Raw genomic sequence first — 24,453 nt, forward strand, 5'->3', positions numbered from 1 at the left:
ATAAAAGGTTTACAGATGTGTGAGATGATTTGCTGTGGTGTCGCCGCCAAATCTTAGTTTGTTGCTTAACTAAGCGTCGATAACCTGCTAGCGCGTGTTGTTAAAATTTATATTTTTTGTGTTAAACATAAGGTCAGTGGTAAATATTTTTAGTTAATTAAGTAGAAAAGATGGTTCTGTGTGTTGTATTAAAATGTGGTAGCCATACCGATAAGCAAGAAGATGGCTTTACGTTTCATAGGTAAGTTGATACATGTTCGTGATAATTTATTTGAATATTATTATATACGTATTTTAATATCAGTGACCTAGTGTTTCTTTAAAATAACTTAAATTATGGATATCTTTACCTAATAGTTGCATTTTGACCGCTTAAAAATACTATATAACATAAAAAAATAGAAAATTATATTTTAATTCTGAGCGTGCACTTTGGGCGAGCAATAGCGAAATGGGCTTTGGTCTCAAACATTTGTGTACGAATGCGTTCGCTCGCCCACAAACCAAACGCACGACATGCAGATCATTTAGCAATGCAATGGGTGGCGTCTAGATGTATCTATAGTCTAAGTTAAATACCCATTCAGTGGCTTTTGTAGACAATATATACCTACGTCAGTATGACATTTTACTGAGAGCACGACTAATCTCTTGTGATCGACAACGGTTGTATGTAGGTGCGTGGCCATCTACTCTCACCTCACGTCACCAATCCACACAGTTAAAAAGATTCACGATGAATTGTTGCATGTGCGTTACTTTATCTCAGTGGTTCTTAACCTTTTCGAAGTCACGGTGCACTTTTGATCATAAGAAAAAAATGCGATGCACCAAAATCAAACGGTCAGAAAACAATGAAAAATATGCTGACATAACTTGTATTACAAATTAAACATATTATATCTCATAATCTCATCTCATCTCATCATCATATTATAACCCCAATATGCTGTGCCATTATGCAGTCTGATCTAGATGCTATCTCGCAATGGTCTATCTTGAATAAACTGGAATTCGCTACCTCCAAATGTAATATTATTTCATTCAGTCGTTCAAGGCACACCTTATTGTTCCCGTACACATTGTCTGGTATAATATTGAGTAGAGTAACGGAGATAAAAGATTTGGGTGTGGGATGATGCAAAGTTCACTTTCAATCAGTATATTCTTAACATCAGTACTAGATCTAGCAAAATGCTTGGTTTTGTTATGAGGGTTTCAAAATCATTCGAAAACGTCCGAGTGCTACGTACATTATACGTATCATTTGTGTTGAGTATTCTTGAATATGCCAGCATTATTTGGAGTCCTAATAGGTCCATCCAGACAATAAGTTGGATCGAGTCCATAATAGATTTCTTAGATTTATCCACTTAAGAACATACGGGTTCTTTCCTTATGACAATGATAATAAAATGAATTTCTCGACTCGTTTTCTTCTGGGTATGCTATCAATGCAATCCCTGTCCACCCGAAGAGTGATTGCTCTTTTAAAGCTTTTCTTTTTACTTCTTCGTGGGTTCATTTACAATCCGTATATACTGGCAAATATTAATTTTCATGTTCCCACCAATATCACTCGTAACTCTACGGTCTTCAAGATACCTCGTCGCAGGACAGATGTTATGTTTCATGATGCTGTGTATCGTGCGATTAACTTATTTGATGGCACCATAAAGGTTAATTTATTTTTTATTAACTATATAATGTTTGTGGATGTGTTAAATAGGTTAAATTTATAATTGTATATATATTAATCATGTTTATTTAATATTTACATAAACACATGCTGTCTTTTCTACTTTTTTGTTATATTAGTTATTATTTGTAATTCAGATATTTTTATAATTTTGTATTTATTATGTATTATGGCGCATTGGCCAATCGCTGTAATTTCGTAATACTCTTTTCTAAATAAATAAATATATAACAGTCCAAAAAAAATATTAAAGAAAAGATATATAAGTACATATATAGAAAAACTGTAAGTTAAATTACCCTTAACAAAATGGAATTTATTTGATGTGAAAATCAATTAATGTGATTGTCGGATTTTGCTGATTTCAGAAATATTAAGTTGAATATTTGATATAGCTACCCTCAATTTCTTTGTCTAAATTCGTAAGTCTTTCTCGTTTTTTAGTTTTAATATTAGTCATTGTTGAGAAACAGAGCTCATACAAATATGATGTTGAAGACTGTAACAAGATTTTCAGTGCCTTCATGTAGATAGCTGGACAGAAATCCAAAATTCTTCATAGTTATTTCGGAAAATTTATTTTTAGAGTATGATCTGTTGACAAGGTGACCAATTCTTCGTGTTCTCTGGTACATTTTCACGATTTCGCGAAGGAATTTTTCGGTTTTCACTATTTCGCGTATTTTTTCGCGATGCACTTGCAACAAGCTAGCGATACACCGGTTAAGAACCACTGATTTATCTTCTACCTAACGTTCAAACACTTTAATATATCATCTTGAAACTCTATTCAGTATATTTTGTACTAAAAGGTTGTAAAATCTGGAATTTTCGTAAATATTAGTCCAGTAGTTTTTAGGTTATAACGGAATACATACGACAGACGGGAAAAATATATGTGCTATAAGTTATTGATGAGGAAGATCTTCAAAATGTAATACACACAAGGGTGAATTTCGGATAAGATTAAAGAGGCTACTTTAGCAATAACAGCCCTAAGCCACCAAATTAGCAGGGTAGGATTTTCGTTATATTAAAATAATTGTAGAATTTTTGTAAATCTGTCACTCAATTATTTTTTTTTTTTTTTTTTTAATTTAAAGAACATTAATTTTTCATTCAAAAAAAAGTATTTTCAAATCCTTTTTATTTATGCCAAAATGTGTTTTGGTGCAGTCACAGTAATTATTATTCCAAATATTGAATTGATATATTAATATTGTATAAATAGAGGGCTGCCATGTCCGTCTACGAACTCGAGTGTTTGCAACGCGGTTGTGCCAGTGTTTCCCTAAAGTTCGGCGGAGACATCGATGCTAAAAGCTCAAAAGCCGAGACCTTTGAGCTTTACCAATATGTACTGCCACCAGTAAATCCATACGATATATTCAAACGCTATTTTCTTGAATAATATTTGTTCGATCTGTAAAACTTTTAATGTGAGATAAAATAAATGAATTGGAATAATAAAATAGGGAAAGAAATGACTATAAACACCCAGTTTGGTTAAGTTGGCACATGTCCAATCTATTTATTTACCATATTATTATTATTATTTATTTATTTATTCTGGCAATATTAATAGATTATGTTTGTGAATAACTCGTGAGTTACGATCAGCTTTATCGTTTGGTATCTGTTTTGCACCGAGAATATAAATAAGGAAATAAATTCAATCGTTTGAATATGAAAAATAGCTGTCCCCAACGTAAGTTTCTTCAGATCTTTTCAAATGAATTGATAGGCATAAAACGAGCATTTATTTCGCTATGTATAGATATTTATTTACTTCCAAAATTTCATGGTAAGTATACCCAACCTTCTGTGACACAATTGTAAAAAGTAATTGTTATTATCCATAAGAATATTGATCGCTACCTAGATTTATCTAAAATTGATTATGAAAAATTATATTGTAGCCTTACGAAGAGAGCAGTCATATTGTGAATCCCATGGGTTGCCATGCGTATGTAAACGTCACCGACTCTACCTTTAGTATGTAGAGAAATATATGGCGCATTTAAAAAATTTCCAGAATATAAAAATAATTTCTACTAATTCTAATAATTATTGTTGCCATCCAGGCCCTGCAGTATCAGACACATTAATGAATAAATTATAGACATGTACATGTTGACCGTAAACGCGTCAATACGTGTACAGTCCTACAAACTTATCGAAAGAACTGTCAAAAATGAAACTACGAACTACCATATGAACGCCATTTTGAAAACGTCATTCGAATGTCAGATTCTGTCCAGTTGCGAGTCTTGATTTGGTAGTGTTCGACAGTGGCTCCCCCATCCATTCTTTGGATAAGTTTGTAGGTCTGTACTCGTTTGACTCTAGCGTCATCACAGAAATAATTAAATTAAGAATAATTATCGCTTCGCCCAATGCCGTGTAACTCACTTAAACAATCAAACTCATCACCTATCCATCTATTCAACAAACCACAGAGTAACTCAAAAAGTACAGTGTTACCGGGAGAGTGATAGCGCTATTGCGTGAGAAGTAGACCAGGGAGCCAGCCTTATCATCATTAAAGGTCAGTGCCTGGAATATTGGTATAACCCCCCCCAGCATCCAAATCATCTCGTCCTTTTACATTCCACTAAAAAGTGCAGCCAGTATAAAATGATATATTTTGTTGATCGTCTGGTTTGTCATTTTGTAAGAAATTCATATTATTCAAAACGTCTCAAAGTAATATCAACAATAATCGACTTAAATCTAATAAAACTAGAGCTTTAAATATTTATAATATTTATTTCTGTGTTAATATTACACTCAGAAAATTATAATGCATCACATGTTATTATGTGTTATACACTTAAGTAATAATAATCTAATTAAAATTATAATAATATATACATTTATTTATAAATTTATTCAATATGTTTATTAATAGACTGTTTCAACATTCATTAATATACAGCTTTTCATATATTTTTAGAATAAATATATCATTCTTTTTAATCATACATATAAAGTAAGTACTATATACCAATTATTTTTAATACTCTTATAAATTAGCATTAGGATAATTTTAAAAATGTTTTGTAAAAAACAGAAATACCTTATGACTAGAAATAAAGAATTTATTTCTAATGACATTTTTAATAGTGAACCCTCACACATACTTAAAATACAGCTACGAGTGAATCGTTACAAATAACAAAGCCAAATAAAGTTAATACATTATATACATATATTTAAAAAAAAATAGGGACACCTCTAACACTATTTTACAACGTTTTTTTTAGCTCGTATTTTTGTTTGTCCATTGGTTGTTTATCCAGTACAAATCTTGCGATCGATTTTTAACTAACTTCCCGACTAGCTAGACATTTGAAACTTTTAGAATATATCAGAACACGATGTCAATGCATTTTTTTAATATTTTTAGCCATCTTTAAGAAGAATTGAATTCATTTTCAGTTAATTCTGTTTTGTATGAAAAGTTACTCGGAAGAAATCCGTAATCCAATCCACTATAATTGGTTGCTAACTGGGTCGTCCTAGCAACTAAATTATTAATATATACGTGCGTTACTATGGAAATCAAAATGACATTTCAGTATTCAGTATTTCTATATTTGATTGTTTGTTTGTTTTTATTATTTACTTCATATCAAGTACAAGTTTGAGCATCTTGAGCATATTCAACAGAAAATTTAAAAACGTCGTATATAAACAGTTCTTTTTATCTTGTAATTATTTGTAGTTATATTGAAATATTGACTTTATTATTTATTGACTGATAGTCTTGATAATGAAAGTATTAGTTTTATAGCAGTTATTAAAACAAAACATTGGAACAATAATAATTGTCAACGTTTTCTCAATCATAACTAGATAAGTAGTGTTTGTTTTGATTTGTAATTACGAACATATCTATTGTCATATAATATGTACTGCATCAATGTAAAAAATAAGAAGGGAAATCTATGAATCCACACTCAACTCATCGAGTCCGTCACGAGACGTACTGCTTTTAACTGTTGACATAGTACATCCGTTAGAATCAAGTTTCTCAGTGCATTCATATATTAATCTCTTGATCATATCGATCTCATCAGTACATCATTACCTCGCGATTATAATCTCTAGTCAACATCCTTATTATTGTACTCAGTGTATTCTTTTATAAACAAATAAACTCTCATCTGAACAATCAAGCAACAACAACCTTTCATACGTCATATTGATTAATAATTATTAATATATATTTTTTAATTATTTTTAATATATAAGCAATGGATTATTTTGGTTTATGATTGGTAACTCAAGACCCATTTTAATTAACCCAATGCTTACGGGTCGCACAAAATAGTGTTTTTGCTAATTCCCTTTCAAATGCAAATTAACACGTTAATTACAAAATTAATTAAAAGGGCCCGTAAGCATTGTGTTAAGTAATTATTATATTGTGGTGTTTTTAATTGACTAAGTTTATATGACGTATTTGTGAAGAAAAACGTACAATTTTAAATATAATATTTTGTGTTAAGAAAAGTAAAATATGATAATTTGACTGAATTTAATAGTTAAATTTAATTACATTGAGAAATTATTTTTAATTAACATTTTATTTATCTAATGTTACTAACACGTTAGTTATCCCCCAGAGGGTAAAATACCTCCCCCAACCCTTCATGGCATTCAGTGTACTAAATATAGTGACTGCATCAACTTATTGCCATCCGTTGCCTCAGATAAACATCCGAACGACATGTTTTCCACTAAATGACGCCTAATAACCACCACCGTTTTAGTGCGGAGGATCCACGTGGTAATTATTGACAATATGAGAGTTTTATAAATAAAATATTTAGGATAAGAGAGGTAAGCTGCACGATGTTAGATTAATTGATATTAACATCACTTATATCACAGAAAAGAAATAATCATGAATGACTAGTGTAAAATAGCCTTTATAAATTGAAACATATGAATGAATGAATGCTCAAATTTAATGATAATTATTGGTTAAAAGTATTATGTCATAATTTATTTTATATTTAAAATTTTAACTATTAGTACAAGCTATATACATTCAAAAAATTAATTTACATAGTTTTATTGTTTAAAAGATCAGTGAAATTTAGTACAATAAAACTGAAACATCTAATTATTTGTAAATATATGAATAATTGTTGTGCATTAATGTACGAGGGTGGGTCAATAATTCCTTAGAAAAAAGCATTAAAACAGTTTTTATTTTTGTATTTTTTTTTATTTCTCAACATAATCTCCTTGGAGCTCAATACACTTGGTTAGACGTTTCTCAATTTTTTTTAAACCGTCAGAAAACTAAGTTTTCGGAAGGTCCTCAAAATAAGCATTTGTCCGATCGATGACTTCTTCATTTGAAAAAAAACGTTATCCACTTAGCCATTTTTTTAAGTTTGGGAAAAGGAAAAAGTCACTGGGGGCTAAATCTGGCGAATACGGTAGGTGGTCGACCAATTCGAACTTCAATTCTTCAATTTTAGCCATTGATCGTAAACATGTGTGAACACGGGCATTGTCCTGATGAAAGAGGATTTTTTTCCTGTTTAAATGAGGCCGTTTTTTTTCAATTTTGTTTTTTAGCTGGTCCAATAAAGATGCATAATAACCCCCTGTTATTGTTTTTCCTTTTTCCAAATAGTCAACGAAAATAATTTCACGTGCATCCCAAAATACAGTAGCCATAACCCTACCAGCTGATTTTACGGTTTTCGCCTTCTTTGGACATGGTTTGCCTTCGCAATCCACTGCTTTGACTGTTCTTTCGTCTCGGGAGTATAGTGGTGTATCCATGTTTCATCTACAGTCACAAAGCGACGAAAAAATTCATCCGGATTGCGTTGCATGAGCGACAACAGGGCTTTAGAGGCCACCACCCTATTGCGTTTATTGTCGACTGTGAGCAAACGCGGCACCCATCTTGCAGAAATATTTTTCATGCCCAATTTGTCATGTAAAATAGAAATGACGCTACCTTTTGAGATCCCTGTAACCTCAATTATCTCACTCAACTTTAATCTTCGGTCACTTAACACCATATCGTGGATTTTATTGATCATTTCTGGTGTAGTCACCTCTACAGGACGTCCTGAGCGTGGTTCATCCTTTGTTGATGTACGACCACGTTTAAATTCATTTAACCAGTTATAAATAGTTGCAAGTGAAGGAGCAGATATGCCGTGAACTAAATCCAACTCATTTTTTATTTCGTTTGCTGTTAACCCTTTTATATTAAAACAGCTCTAAACTCAATTTTCTCCATTTTCCATTTTTCCATTTTCCACAAGCAAATTTTTTTTTTAAATGTACGAGAAACACACAACAACCCGACCAATCTGATTGAAACTTCGCAGCATACTGAATCGGTAGTGCCGCTGCATGAAAACAAACCGCTTACAGTACTAGTCGCGCCACCTGTCGGCTTTTCTAAGGACTTATTGACCCACCCTCGTATTATCACGTATCTGATGGTATTATAAACTTTACTATAATACAACAGAATAAAAGTTTAAATGCAATAATTATATTATTATGTAGTGCCCAGCACAGGGGTTAGACAGCATCAATAATTAATAAAACTAATAATAAATTAAGTAATATGAAATTAATTACTAATTATTTAAATAATATTACACTCCGTTCATAATGAAATAATTATTTATTTTATGAATTATTGATGCCGTACAACTTATCACCGGTTCCTTTATAATCAGTGTTTTATGAGAAATATTAATTTGATGAACAAACGTCTTACCCAAGGCCTGAACAAAAACGATGCACAAGTGCGAGTGAGAAAGTATTCGGCACCCTTATAATCTCTGCGACATGCGCTAGAGTAAGATACAAGGTTTACAGATGTGGGAGGTGGTTTGATCTAGTGTCGCCGCCAAATCTTAGTTTGTTGCTTAACTAAGCGTCGATAACCGTGTTACTAAAATTGCTATTTTTTGTGTTAAATTTAAAGTCAGTGGTAAATATTTTTAGTTAATTAAGTAGAAAAGATGGTTCTGTGTGTTGTATTAAAATGTGGTAGCCGTACTGATAAGCAAGAAGATGGTATTACGTTACATAGGTGAGTTGATACATGTTCGTGATAATTTATTTGTATATATTTTAATATCAAGTGACCGTGTTTCTTTAAAATAACTTAAACTATGGATATCTTTTCCTAATGGTTGCATTTTGACCGCTTAAAAATACTATATAACGTAAAAAAATAGAAAATTATATTTTAATTCTGAGCGTCTAGTGCGAGCACTTTGGGCGAGCACTAGCGAAATGGTCTATGGTTTCAAACATTTGTATACGAATGCGTTCGCTCGCCCACAAACCAAACGCACGGCGCGCAGCTTCATTTAGCAATGCAATGGGTGGCGTCTAGATGTATATATAGTCTAAGGTCTTAGTTATATTCGGATTTAAAGAAAATCTTCTGAAATCTCTGTCTTTAAAAAGGTAGTTTGGTGAAGAAAATATATTTTTTTCTTATAAATTAGTCAGTAAAAGACAAGATAAAGGATATTAATATGTATTATAATATATAATTTTAAATAAAATAGGGATTACAAACCCACGATGGCCGCGTGGGCCTATATAGTCGAGGATCCCAGGTTCGAATCCTGGGTCTGGCAAGTACACATATTGTTTTTCAATTTATTTATGTGTCAGAGTATGGACCTAATAGGTTGAGCAAGTGGCTGACATTCATTTCTCGTAAAAATAAAAATCTGTTAATACAAACCTCCATTCTGTGGAGGCTATAATATGATCCTATTAGGATCGGACATGGTCGAAAGAAAAGAAAGAAAATAGATTAAAAAAAAAACTTCTTAATCACATTCAGACATTAGTATGACTAATATATAAAGAGAGCGAGAATTGATTTTGAAAGAAGAAGGAAAAAAAGAAGAGAAATCCATGAATAATTTTCAATAGATGCTCATTAAGGCGAACGTTGAAGACATTCTCTTGTGGAGTTGGTCCGACAGCAAAGTCGTTCGCAAATATCTCTCTCGGGATTTTTTCCAATTTGCATCTTTCAGAATCACTTTTACCTTTTTGGCAAAGTGAGGGCGTGATTGATGGTAGATAGGTTTCAAAATTAATATAACAAAAGAGGGCTCACTTAAAAGGAGACATCTAGAGAGAAAAAAGTTTAAGGACCACTATAATACTTGTACCATGGGGACTTTCGAGTGGCGAAAATAAAATAAATAAAGATGTATATTTTACAAATAAAGATGTGTTTTGTGTTTTAGAAAAAAAAATACTTTATCATTTTAATATTTGTACAAAATTATGTGAATATTTTAAAATTGACATCGTCTATGGCTACTTGATGAATCTAACGCTAACATTAAAATAACTACAATTATTAATAAATACCCCTCATAATTTCGTACCCTCTTTATAGTAGGTATTATTTTTAATACTATTTAATTTTAAAATATAATTATTTTGATAAAATTACTAATTTATGTTTAATGCTCTTATAATATATTTAAAAATACATATTATTTTTAAATCTATTATTTTTGTATAAATAAAGATATGGACCTCCCTGTTTTTTTAAATTATTTATAGGTTATATTATTATTATATGCACTAGCATACTTATGGTTATGCACATGAATTTTAATTATTTTTAATTAAATTTATAATTTAACTTACGACTATTTACTTTAAAAATACGTATTTATATATTTAATCGCTTGTTGGATGATGTTTAATTTATTTTAAAGCAAACAAACCATACTAAAGTTAAATAACTATTAATAAATGTATCTACTTATTACTTAAAATACATGTATACATTTTATTCAATCATTGCATTTATAAAAAAAATTGTAAAATTATTTTCTTAAAATAAAAATAAATAATTTGATATTTAAATAATCTGTATCGTAGAGCTAGTGCATCTCCAAAATAAACACTTACGGGAAAAGACAATTTAAGATTTTTATTTGCTTACTTACACTTTTCATTTGCTTAAAACTATAAAGCCGTAAGTAAATTCGTGACAACGTATTTACAGCTTTAAAGTTTTAAGAATTTTGGATTTACGTTGTGAGTAGACACTAATTTTCGGCAAAATAAGACTTGAGATACACTAGACTTAATGTACCTAATATTATGTTGTGTAGCATTTCATATTTATATTGTTTATGAAATATATTTGTCAACAATATTATTGTAAATATAATGTTGTAAGATTGGAATAAACTGTGTGAAATTCCGCGTTCTCACGTGGCGATTTTTGTCGTTCAACTGTCAGATGAATGTTGAATGTTGAACGAAAAATCAAAAGGAATGTTCGTACATATCAAAACCAAAATGGCGTCAAGTGAATTTGTTAATTCTATCATATTAGTAATTCATGATATTTTAAGTAACGAACTATAGAAAATATAGCCGATGCGAGTTATTATCGCCTTGATTGCGTACCTAGGCAACCAGTTGACTAGAATGTTGGATGACTAAGCGTAGAAAGAACCCCAATTTCATTTAACTCAATTACAAGTTGATCAAGTTTGTTGAAATGCGGTTCACACTTATTAATTGACGTTCAACTGTCATTCAACATTTTGAACGACAAAAATCGCCACCTGAGAACACTGTTTTGAATGCAAAGGCTTATTAAGCTCTTTTGATTTTAATTATAAATTAAAAATGCTTCCTCTGATAACAGTAAGATGAAAAAGTTTTATGTAAATAACTAGTTTAAACGTCAATAAAACACCATTACATATTTTATACATTAATTATTTTTTTATAATAAATTTTAAAACACGAAAAATTAAGAATATAATGAATATTATTGAAAACATCGATTTGGTTGAAAGAGCGCTTTGTTCCCCAGATATATTTTTAGTATTTTTCTATTTTTTTATTTAAAATATTATAGACATATACTTTGATAATCTGTGATTTTAATACTGTAAAAAATGATGTCCTGAATTATTCACAAAATAAGCTTAATTGCTTTAATATTAAAGTAAATTAAAAACGGTGCTTAAGAAGTTTAAAAAAATGACGATGATTATTTATTTTAAAATATATTTAATAATTAATCCACTTTTTGTTTGAAATATGAAATATTAGGTAGTTTTAAAATAAAATATTGTAAATTATTGAGTTTCAATTAATTTTAATAATCAATAAAAAAGAAATGCATTTTTTGTAATAATAATTTATTCAAAATTAACGCTCTTCTTTTTTTTATTAAAGCATCCCAAATTTTTATGATACCCATTGGCCTCACTAAGTAGCCTCATTTCTGTCTTTCTTCCTCTTTCACCATCAACCCTGACAACGATATCTTCTCCTACATACCCTACAACGACAGCATTTCCATCAAACCCTACAGTGCTGTCGTAATCAACTGACTGCATCGGCGATGTACAACCCTGTTGTCGTCTTTGTCATTGCCGCGAGTCGAGATCAGTCGCGATGGTGAGCCTGGTGGCAGGGTTGTCACTCACCGAATCCGACCGTATCTTTTTCTTGTTGTTATTTTCAATAAATGACGTATTCGACCGGCCAAATTCTCGTGTGTTGTCTCGCGTGTTATTGTACGTGGATGGTGATAGGTGAGTGAGGTGGTAGCTGGAGTCACTGCGGCATCTAGTCCCGGTTCGCATAGTTGCAGTCCTGTTGGGACCAGATTGGGCTGATGAACCGGTCCCTCGCATTGGACCCAGACCCAAACAGCTGCACTTGAAGAATGACCGCCGGAATTCTCTGCGAAATTTGCCTGGGACACATAAAAAGAAAAATATTATTAATTTACAGCTCTAAAACATTTTGAAATATTAATTTACTGCTTTATTTATATTTTTATTTTGTCTGTATTTGTATTTGCCTTTGGTAAGTATACATGGCACCTGAAGATGCCGAAAGGTGAAACCCGGGTTGCAAAAAAACGACCCGAATGGAATAGTACAAAACTCCATTAGAATTTCAATTCAAATTCCATCAGGTACCTTCAGTCGATAGTATTAACATTAACATGATATTCAAACATCTTCTTACATAATATTTAATTGATCACTTAAAATGTGAAATAATTATAATTTAAATATGTACAATATGTAAATTTATTCTTAATTAAAAGTTTTTAACATTTTATGGATTTTCATTTTATCAAGATATTAATTATAATATATAGACGTGGAACTAAGGCTAAAAAAGTTTTCTATAAAGTGTCTTGTCTCAAGATTAAAGAGATTACGATAATAAAAATGAATTGGGTGATACATTTCAATTATGAAGTCAGTAAGTAACTGAAAAAGTTGTGATTTTCAGTAGGCATAAGTAATGCTAAAATCGCATTAAGGTGAATATTTATTTGTATAGTACATGTTATTTTAGTGTTAATTTAACATTTTTATCGTATTATAATATAATTTGCTTACACGTATAAATACAAAATGTAACGTAAAAATGATGTGTCATTTATTGCAAAACATTTTGATTAACATAACTTATTTGAAAGTTTTCAAGAACACCGATAGTATATTATATAGGCTGGGTGACAAATACATATATTTAATAACTATTTTAAATTGGAATGTTTCGCAAACTTAGCAACTAGAGGCACCTAGTAATAAAATGTAAAATATGCTATTGAGATTGATAGTTTCAAAGTCGGTAAACTCCTCCATTTTTATATTTTTTCGAGTCTGATTTTATAAGCAATTTTAATCTTAATATATTCATAACATAGTAAATACAGCTCTGTTTGTTTGCTAAATATAATTAAACTGTAGGTTGATTGCAAAGTCGTTTATATTCATCAGTCGCTATTTTTTATATTTTACGACTAATTTTAAACATGATTCATTTTAATGATGCTGAGGACATTTTACTTCGCTATTCGCTTTTAATAATAAATGAAAGCCGCAAAGCAGTTTTAAAGAAATATGTCTGTAAACAAAAGTAATGATCAACTACTATGCCGAACTAAAAGCAATCCTCATAGATGGCACTCAAATCGAGCGGGTCAACAACTACGTCTATCTTTGACAACAAATATCGATTGATGACGGTATGTATAACGAGATTGCTCGCATGGAGTGCATTAATTTGGTCGCCTGATCTTCTCAATGTGACCTCCCATTTTGTATTAAGCGTAAAGTGTTCAACCAATGTGTGCTACGAATACTCACGTCAGCATGTGAAACATGGACCTTAAATATAAGTTAAATCCAAAAATTATGAGAGGCGCAATGTGATATGGAACGGTGTAGGCAGAGTTGCGAGATTCGGGATTTCCCGAAATGATGAAATTTTGAATTCTCGAGATTCGGGATTTGCAGATAAGAATTCTCGAGAAATCGGGAAATTTCAAAAAAAAATGTAAAATTCCTAAAATCTGTGTAAAAACAGACGAATTCCAAAAAAAATATGATTTTTTTCTTATTTATGTAAGAAGACCAACAAAATAGAAGTAGGAAAATAAAAATAATTTAAAACGTTATTTATTAAAATAGGATTTCAAAAAACATAGACTGTCAATCGCTGCGTCTGACAATCGCGTACGCTTTTGAGACACAAAATTCCCTGATGTTACAAATGACACCAGTACAATGCCGGGTAAAGCTTCAAGCGGAAATATCCGAGCCATTTATATCATTGAATGGCCTAAGACGCTCTGGCATGCCTTCTTTTTAATATTGCGTTATAAAAGGCGATACGGAATGCGAAGATTGATGCCCGTAGCAGCGGCATGATATTTACTAAGCCTGTGCAGCTGCTGGCGTATGCCGATGGTATCGACATCATTGCCATATCAGAATTGGCGCTGAAAAAGGCATTCACAGCACTAGAAGCCTCTGACAAAAGAATGTATTTACAAATAAACGAGGCAAAAACTAAATACATGCCTGTCTATGTCACACCCCGAGAAGTCGCACCAAAGTTAGATATTGGTGCATACAAGTTTGCTATGGTCGACAGTTTCATATACCTTGGATCTCTTGTAACTCGAAATAATGATATTACAGAAGAAATCAACAAGAGAATCACGTCTGCGAATAAATGCTACTTTGGTATGTTAAGACATTTTAAGTCCCGCTTACTATCTCGCCGAACTAAAAGCACTCTTTACAAGACACTTGTAAAGCCAGTGCTCACCTACGCATCGGAAACCTGGACATTAACTCTGCGAAATGAACGAGCCCTGAACATCTTTGAAAGAAAATTTTCCGCCGTATATATGGACCGATCAGGGATGGCACCAATTGGAGGAGAAGATATAATGCTGAGCTCTACGGGCTGTACGAAGATTGCAGCGCAGTTCAATCAATTATGATTAGGAGACTGCGATGGCTAGGTCATGTGCACCGTATGAATGACAATGAACCGGCAAAGAGAGTGATGTCCAGCAATTCAATAGGATGTAGAAGAAGAGGGAGGCCAAAGATTCGCTGGTTAGATGGAGCTGCCAGTGACTGCCGTATTCTGGGGGTACCAAATTGGAAAGCGGCCACACTGGATAGGGACAGGTGGAGGGAGCTATTGGAGGAGGCCAGGACTCACACCGGGTTGTCGCGCCCCTGATGATGATGATGAATATTTGATAATAAAGAAATCCCGAATCCCTAAAAAAGATTCTCGAGATTTCCCGAAATGTTAAAAATTTCCATTCTCGAGATTCGGGATGGAAAATTCCGAAAATATCTCGAGAATTCCCGAAACCCAACTCTAGGTGTAGGTATGTTGGGCATATTGTAATTTAGTAATTTAATCAATGTGTAAGGAAGCATATAAGAGTACGCGATGTGATAGAGGTCACTAAGTACCTAGATGAAGTGGCAATTTTCTGGACACGTCGTTAGACGAGTGGACAACCGCTGGTTAAATGCCGTCATACAGTAGTAACCAAGAGGCACTAAGCGCCTACAGGGACGCCCGTAAAACTCGTTGGATAGATGAAGTCATAAAATTTGGTAGATGTACGTGGTAGCAAAGAGTTAGGGGCCGATAAGAGTGGATATAGAGCTAAGGGAGGCCTTCATCCAGCAGTGTGTCAATCACGGCTGATGACGATGATGTTTGAAAAATGAATATGGAGAATACCGTCGTCGAAACTAACAGCCTCAGTGAAAAATATTTACCGATAATTTATATTGTGTAGGCACTAAGTAATGTTAAATGTATCCAAATTTTTTTTTTAATTAAAAAATATTAAAAAATTAAATTTTGTTGAAAAAAAATGTCTTAAAAATATAAATATTATTTTTATAGATGAATAGTTTCACGTAATATTGAATTATGGATAGTGCTACTTTTGTTTATATGTATGCAAATCATATCCGAAAACTTTTAATATCATCCGTATCCAATACAAAATCTCAATCAAGTATTTGGCAATGAATTTCGAAATGCTTAGCTGGTAAACTTACTTAAAAGTTCAGTAGTATAACCGAAGTAATAAAAAGTAAAAAATTCTACTGCGCAAAATATTTTTACGACATTATTATTTTTTGCAGTACCAATAATTTTTATCGCCCACGCTTTCATGAAAAACGTTACAATCAAATATCCGCATTAATATTATCATTTTCATGTCCCAGAGGAACTTTTTTCAAATAATATAGTCACTGATATGAAAAAATAATATTTCATTAAATACTGATCGATTGTTGCTGTAATTTTTTGAAAAAAAAAACATCAATCATAATTATTTATATAATATGTATTATTGTTTCTCTTGATATTCTAAAAAAAGTAAACACGAATATTTTGAAAGCTCTGTGGAATTAACTACGAATGTTTTGATTAACGGATTAATGAAATACTCGTACATTGAGAATTTTATTTAATTGCGAGAAAAAGTTAATTTATATTATTGTAAAGTTATTTCAACCAGAGGGTTGGAGCGGCATTTTTTTGAGTTGATCTGTTCCAGCTCCGCTCTGGGACCTAATACTTGCTCCAGCTCTGCTCAACAGTCTGCTACGCTCCGGGTAAAGAGTTTTAATATGTATAAAAATTATGTTAAAAAAAATAAAAAATAATTAGTTATAAAATAAGGTTTATTATTTCAATGGCACAGTATTGAACGGTAACAAGTCAAAAATTCGACATTTTGCGATATTGGTACCAAAATAGTACTTGCAAGTTTTGTAGATACAAAAACAATTCGAAAAAAATAATTTAGATACCTTCGGAACCAAAAATCCCATATAAAATTTTACAAACAATCAAACAAAACCAGTTTTGTACAGATCTATTTCAAATTGTTTCCATTTAAAACTGGCGATTGACCATACGTTTTAATTTTGAATATATACATTCTGACATGTTTCCTTTAAAAACTTGTCAAATCTTGTTTAGGTATTGTAAAATATTTAAATATTAAAACATGATTATCTCAAAATTAAGTTTTTGTGTTGTTACTGTTCAATACTGGGCCATCAATTTGTTATTTTCATTATTAATTCTATTAAACAAAATTTCCGAAAGAAAATCGTCTTTTATTATCTGCCTCTTCTCACTTAGAACTAATTTTAGGGCGAAAATTTAATAATAATAATAAAAAGCATCCGGAGCAGTGGAACACTACAAATTTTTGATACTCTGGTTAAAACCCCATTGCTCCACTGCTCTGTGCTCCTCCTCCGAGCACCGCTCCATGATTTCAATATTATAAAGCAAAGCTCTCTACGGTCAAGCTTTGGTACGAAATCGCGAATTCTGAACGTAATACCTACTAGTTATTGATAATTAATTCGAATGCACTGTGGTAAAACGGCCGTGTTCAACTTAGTATGCTATAATCACTATTCAGTATAAAAATAGCAGTGATATATACGACTCCCTTATGTCATTATTTAACATAAAAATACGTTTTATAGAACACTGATATAATTAATACTTATCTTTCACAATCACAAAGAAATACCTACCCAATTTTCCATTCCTCGTAAAAATGATAAGTTTTGATCGTCTTTTTATCTCCTGCGGTGCAAAGTGCTTAATTCATGTCTGTAAGATTAATTCTACGCCTCAATTTAAAGCACGGATATTCAAATCATTACTCTCACTTCGGAGGCAGGTCGTGAATGATCACGAATTACGTGACACGACGGGATCACGCGGAGTGTCTCATGATTAACATTAAGCTTTCTCGTAAGCTGGTTAAGAAAAAAAGGAGAAATTTAATTAGGAGAAAGTTAATTCTTAACCTCCAAAGTCTTAATGATATCATATTATTATGTGGTCAACTGAACCTACATGCTCTACATATTTTCTCCTATAGTTCAACCAACGGAAATCCATCCTGCGATCAACGTGTTGGACATGCCTGCGGTTAACTGTTTATTTGAGATAAATGATAATGGTAATAAAATGATGTAAATATTTCTATGTCTAACTAAACTCTTTTTGTCATAAGATTCAAGTAAGCATCATTCGTTATTAAATAACGTATAATATGTGAAATAATACCTCAGAAACATTCCTATTTATATTTATTATTATAGTGGGAGTAGAAACTTTAGTAGTTGATAATTGGTTTGAATCCTGGTTTTACTGAAAACAATAATAATGAGCACTATAGTTGCGCAATTTCGTACCGCGGCCATCTTATAAAGAATTTTGATAGAAGGGGTTTTATCTTAACTGACACTTTGTACACTTGTGATAAAATTAGATGGTATAATTATATTTCCTCATATAATAGTATTAATTTGAATCTACACGACTAACAAACACGTCGGTCTAAAATGCATCCCATCTAATCCATCCTGTAAATTTTTGGTTATTGTTTTTGAAAAGATCACTGCCCATGAAGCTTCTAGCATCTTCTCTCAGTAGTACCACATGTCAAAAGCTTTAAGCTGTCTTCAGTGTTTATATTTCCAAATCGTAAAGACCTAAGTGACACAACAACAAACTAGCGATTGTGTTAGACATTTTGTAGTCGGTTCTTGATCATCCTAGTTTGGCCTGTTCTAGACACGGACGTTTTGTCTTCCCAATTTGCCACGAGCCCAGGTTCATAATTTTTGGTAAAAAGTTTTAAAAAATCGTGATTTATATTACAATTTTGGATTTTTTATTACAGTTTTTTAAATCTAAAAACTAATAGAGACAATTATAAAAATAAAATTTCACACAAGATCTTATTAACGAGTATACAAGGTATAATACATCAAAATTTTTTTGACACTGTTAATTAAAGCAAAATTTATTTTTAATGTTACATTTTTACTACTATATTAATTTTACCTATATGTCTATATGAAGTTTTCAGCGTTGTTGAAATAAATTTTTACAACGTTTTTCTTAGCTCGTATTCTTATTTGTCCGGTGGTTCTTTGTCCGGTACAAATCTTGCAATCGTTTTTTAACTAACTTCTCGACTAACTAGACATTTGAAACTTTTAGAATATATCAGAACACGATGCCAATGCATTTTTTTAATACTTTTAGCCATCTTTAAGTAGAATTGAATTCATTTTCAGTTAATTCTATTTTGTATGAAAAGTTATTTTGACACCATTATTGGTCGCTAAGCGGATGGTCCTAGCAAACTAAATTATTAATATATACGTGCGTTACTATGAAAATAAATATGAATGTCAAAATGACATTTCAGTATTATTTCTATCAAGTACAATTTTTTTTGATCGTTTAAGCTAGTCAAGTCACGTTTATAATATGATTCAACAGAAAATTTAAAAACGTTGTAAGTATATAAAAACTTCTTTTTATCTTGTTGGTTATGGTTTTTCAACACTTTTCAGTAAAGTTGATTCTTATGTAATTTATTAAACTTTCCAGTGTGAAATTATTTTTATAGAAATGAAATTTAATTATGTATATTTATCATTTTTATTTAAAATACATAAACTTTCTTATACTTACAACATTTTAGCGATCCAGATTTCATCTTTAGATACCCGAATCACAAAAAATGGTAAACTATGATGTTTTCACATCACAAATAAATTTAAATACATTGTTATCGAGTAGTAAAAACCCTAAACTTAAATCTAATAATTATTGCATTAGATGTTTTAACAATAAAAATAATGTATTCGATTTAAATCAGATACATACCCTCAGTTTACAGTATTAATGGATACATGTTTTTTAATAGTGGTTTAAAATATGAGGGTTATTGAAAGATCCCTATACTGTATTATTAAGCGGACTTCAGTGGCGAGGGATGGATATGTTATTAGATGGTGTTGGAGATAAGGTGTTAATATCCGATATAAATAGTGTACGCCAAACTTTGTTAGTCATACTTATTTGTTTTCATTGAACTAATAATACATAATTACAAGATAAAAAGAACTTTTTATATAAAACGTTTTTAAATTTTCTGTTGAATCATATAAACTTGACTTGACTAGCTAAAACGATCAAAAAAAATTGTACTTGATAGAAATAATACTGAAATGTCATTTTGACATGTCATTGATTTTCATAGTAATCCACGTATATATTAATAATTTAGTTGCTAGGATCCCAGACCAATAATGGTGTCGAGCCAACCAAGAATGGTGTCGAAATAACTTTCCATACAAAACAGAATTAACTGAAAATGAATACAAATCTACTTAAAGATGGCTAAAAGTATTAAAAAATGCATTGGCATCGTGTTCTGATATATTTTAAAAGTTTCAAATGTCTAGCTAGTCGGAAAGTTAGTTAAAAATCGATTGCAAGATTTGTACCGGAGCTAAGAAAAACGTTGTAAAATTGCAGATGGTGCTGGTTAGTTTTAAAAATAGTTCTAAAATTCAATTAAACCCTGTTTCAACTAAACGATAATAGTTTATATACGAGTATATAATAGATAATAATAAATTATGTTGAATAGGGTTGCTTAGTTTTTTTTAAATTCATTAAGCCCTGCCTTAACCAAACCATGCAGACTATACTATATTATGGCTTGGTGGGTATATGCGGGGTTTAATTGAATTTAAAAACTAACTTATATTATCAGCAGTTTGTAGTCTTAGTTCAATGAAATCAAATATGTATTACTGACAAAGTTAAGTGTGCATTATATATATCGGACCAGCCTACCTCCACCCTTCGCCACTGGTGGACTGGTATTTTCTAGTATTGTAAGGCATATCATTAAACATTGTATTTAATAAGTCTATATTTTATTTTTAAACATGTAAAGAATTTTGTTCATGCCACTAGTTAAGTATACTTTATTGATAAAATATGTAATTGTGCAAAAGTGCTCAAGTGTGATTTAATAATAATAATAAAAACATGTATCGTGTACGTCGTGCCTTAGAGCAAGTAAATACAGTTGGGTAGGTACCTAACAAATAAATATTGTGAATTAATTATGTACAGTGAAGTGTGGAAATTGTGGATAAAATGTGCTTAAGAGGCTGGTAGAGGCATAACAGCAAACATCAAAAAAACATGCAATTGTTAAAAAAAATTTAAATTAATTTGATTTGATTGAATATTTGTAAGTGATATAATTAATATTTTTATTATATAGGTATATGATTAATATTTTTTGACACTTTTTATTGGCATTTATAATAAAAATAAATCGGAGAAAAGATATCTTTTTGTTGACTAGCCATAATTTTCAGTGTATGTACCTACATTGATGGCCATTTAAAAATTTTCATTCAGGTTTTTTTGTTGATAAATTTAATTAAATATCAAAAATAATCCAGCACATTGAGCCAATGGATTTCATGAGTGGCTGACTACCATTCATTTTTGCTAAAATATTTGCACTGTGGAACTCCATAATGTTTCATCTGGACGTGAAAATATCCATTAAAAAAATAGAATCTTTAGATTATAATGATTATTTCTTGTGTGCGATGTTTGTGTTATAAATTATTTAGTTCCTCAAATATTTTTTATTTATTGACATTTATAATATTATTTTATCCAATCATAAAAGAAAGTGGTAGTATTAGTTTTTTTTTGTTTTGTTTCTGATGTCAGTAGTTTTCCAGATTAGGTTGTCAATGTTATCAGAATTTCTACACTGATAAAATATTCATATTATTGGAAGAAAATCACTTGGGATATAATATGTAATACTTAAAAAAATATGTTAGTACCATAATGAAAAATTAATAAAAAAACAGTATATTTAAAATATTTATGTTACTCTATTTGTCATAATCGTAGAGTTTCTGGTATTTTGTCGAAAAAGCTTTTAACCTGGTACAGCTTAAAACACGTAACAGCACATATATAAATAAATGCTTTTCATTTGCAAATGAAAATGGTGTGAAACAGTTTGGAGGATTAGGTACACGAATAAATAGCATAAATTTGCACATCCACTTAGACAATATGCGTTCAAAGTTATTTTCTACTAACCTGAGAAACCAGGAAAACCTGTGAAAAACATTGAAAAGCATTTATTCATAATATGTTTTAAATATTTTAATATAGATAATAGGAACTATTTATTACTATCAAGTAATTTTATTTGATGGGATGAAAATAATTTAAATCGCTTAGTGACAATAAAAACAAAAACGCTAACGTTATTTATCCCATAAGCAGTGCGGTGTTTTGAGAATATTTAGAAACAATGTTTTTTTAAGATTACTCCAAGATATAATATTTTCCTTCATTAGAATTGTGCTATGGACTGACTAAAGCAATTAATTAAAGAACGACGCCCAACTTTGGACAACATAAAAGATATCGTTTTCCATAAAAAAAACCCCTCCAAAAATTGAGGCAGTTTAAATTCAAAGTCATGGCACATCTACTATATCATTTTACAGGCAAAGTAGCATCATACTATCTTTTTTAAAGACTAGAAAACGATATTAATTAATAAGAAACTACTTTGTATACATATTTACTATAATGTCTAAAATGAGACTGATTTATTCTTAAGATCAAAAGTAATTTAAGTACAAAATGGGAAAATTTTAATGGAAAATATATCTTGAATTAATTATCTTTGTATCATTTCTGATATTCTTAAAATTCCGCGTTATGTATGAGATGACCTCGGTATCCAATAAAGTTTGATATTTCTTTGGCAAAACCTGATAAGCAATACATCTCACTTAGATTAAAAAAATATTCATGTAGAAACGCATTTTTTTCGCCATGGATATTTTAAAAGTACGCAGAATGTTTCATTTATGTGTTTAAATAGATTTCACAAAATTCGCTCTGTTAATTGATTGTTTGCAGTTATCAGGTTTAGCCGGGATATAGGTTACAAATAAAGATGTTCCATATACCCAGAAGATTGATTTATCTGAGGTATACTTATCAATGTCGCTGAAGCAACTTCCAGTCTGTCACAAGTGCCTTTTTCTATGTCTCAAACGATAAGTTTTTCTTCTCTTTTCTATGCTGTTTGTTTCTTCACTTTCATAAATTTAAGTTCCATCTCTATAGAAGCTGGGGTTTTCAACATATTATATGAGAAAAGATCTTGAGATGTATATAATAATTGTATTATTGGCTACCATACTTAATATTGAGCCTTCAAATTAAATAATTAATACTTTGGTTCAAAAGAAATGATTCCAACAAGCATGATCATTTTTTTTTATATTATTGAAATGCTTTTCATCTCATCAATAAGCACTTCTTATCATTTAATTTTAGTTTTCAACTTAATTTCCATAGCCCTATATTATATACACATGCCATATTATCAGTTTTACGATAGTTGAAATAGTATTTTAGTATCAAAATTATAAATGAATTATATCTTTATGAGTAGGTAGAGAAATTACAGTTTTGAAAATATATTTTTCCAAGTGTGTTTATCATAAATTAAAATGTCAACAATTTTGACAGTTAGATAATTTATATCCAATTGGGAGTTTCTTTAATGTTCAAATCTTCCGCTTTATATAACATATTTCTACAGGTTAAATGTAAATAGTATGAATTACATTTCACCGTAGCACAATTCGCCGTGAGTTTTCTTATGGGAAAGAGATGACCGTATACTATACGCATACATATGTATACTATACGGTCATCTCTATTTTCATAGCCGCTTTTGGCAAAATTCATGAATTCAAGAATGAAAACCCAACCTAACCAAACAAATAATCTAGTATATGGGCTTTTTTAAAATTTGTTTGCCGCTGGCTTCCTGTAAGCAGACAAGAACCGTATTTTATTTAGACTTGAATTTTATCTCAGTACTATACGACCCAAAGAGGTTGGACTGTCTTTTATTATACACGAATGTATATTTCCGATACAACATTTCACGGTGAAGTGTGATACGGCGAACTGCATACGTACAAATTTTCGGACACGATTTATACTACCGAGCATAATATAATATTATAATATAAGAAAAAAAACTGTTGATCGAACTAAATGAGTTTGCGTACCACTTGAGCAGCCAGTCATCTTTGAACGCCTTACAAAACTAAATATGTCTGACTTTAAATAAGGGTACTTATTAGAATTGAATTCAGAGTTCTAATCTCAGAGTTTTTTAGTATTGCACAGGATTGGTTGAAGCAACACTTTGTAGATATATGGAAATCGAATAAAAACTATTAAAAGTATAGTTAATTCTAAAATTATATAATTTGTTTATGGGGCCAAAATTACACTAAAAGGGGTTTAGTTATGTACGTAGGTACTCTAAAGTAAAGTAATCGAATAACTGTATTTTTTCTAATTGATTTGTCAAATACACACTTCTTTCTTTGTAATAAATATTTTTTGATTTTAACTTAACATATTTATTTTCAAGTAGGTAATGTGATCTTGAATATTGTATA

The 24,453-nt window shown here is 30.8% G+C and overlaps 1 protein-coding gene across 1 annotated transcript in view; it reads right to left on the reverse strand.

The window, feature by feature from the left end:
• Positions 1-12,135: 12,135 nt before the first annotated feature.
• LOC147078092 (orexin/Hypocretin receptor type 1-like) overlaps positions 12,136-24,453 on the reverse strand; it is a 278,174-nt gene continuing 265,856 nt past the window's right edge. Inside the window, exon 7 of the mRNA XM_085940168.1 lies at positions 12,136-12,467. Within this exon, the coding sequence (XP_085796294.1) occupies positions 12,136-12,467 (332 nt within the window). The remainder of the gene's footprint in view (positions 12,468-24,453) is intronic.

This window comes from Rhyacophila brunnea, unplaced genomic scaffold, assembly GCF_057557595.1.
Source record: "Rhyacophila brunnea isolate RB1 unplaced genomic scaffold, BYU_Rbru_1.0 scaffold_12, whole genome shotgun sequence".
NCBI classification, from domain to species: domain Eukaryota; kingdom Metazoa; phylum Arthropoda; class Insecta; order Trichoptera; family Rhyacophilidae; genus Rhyacophila; species Rhyacophila brunnea.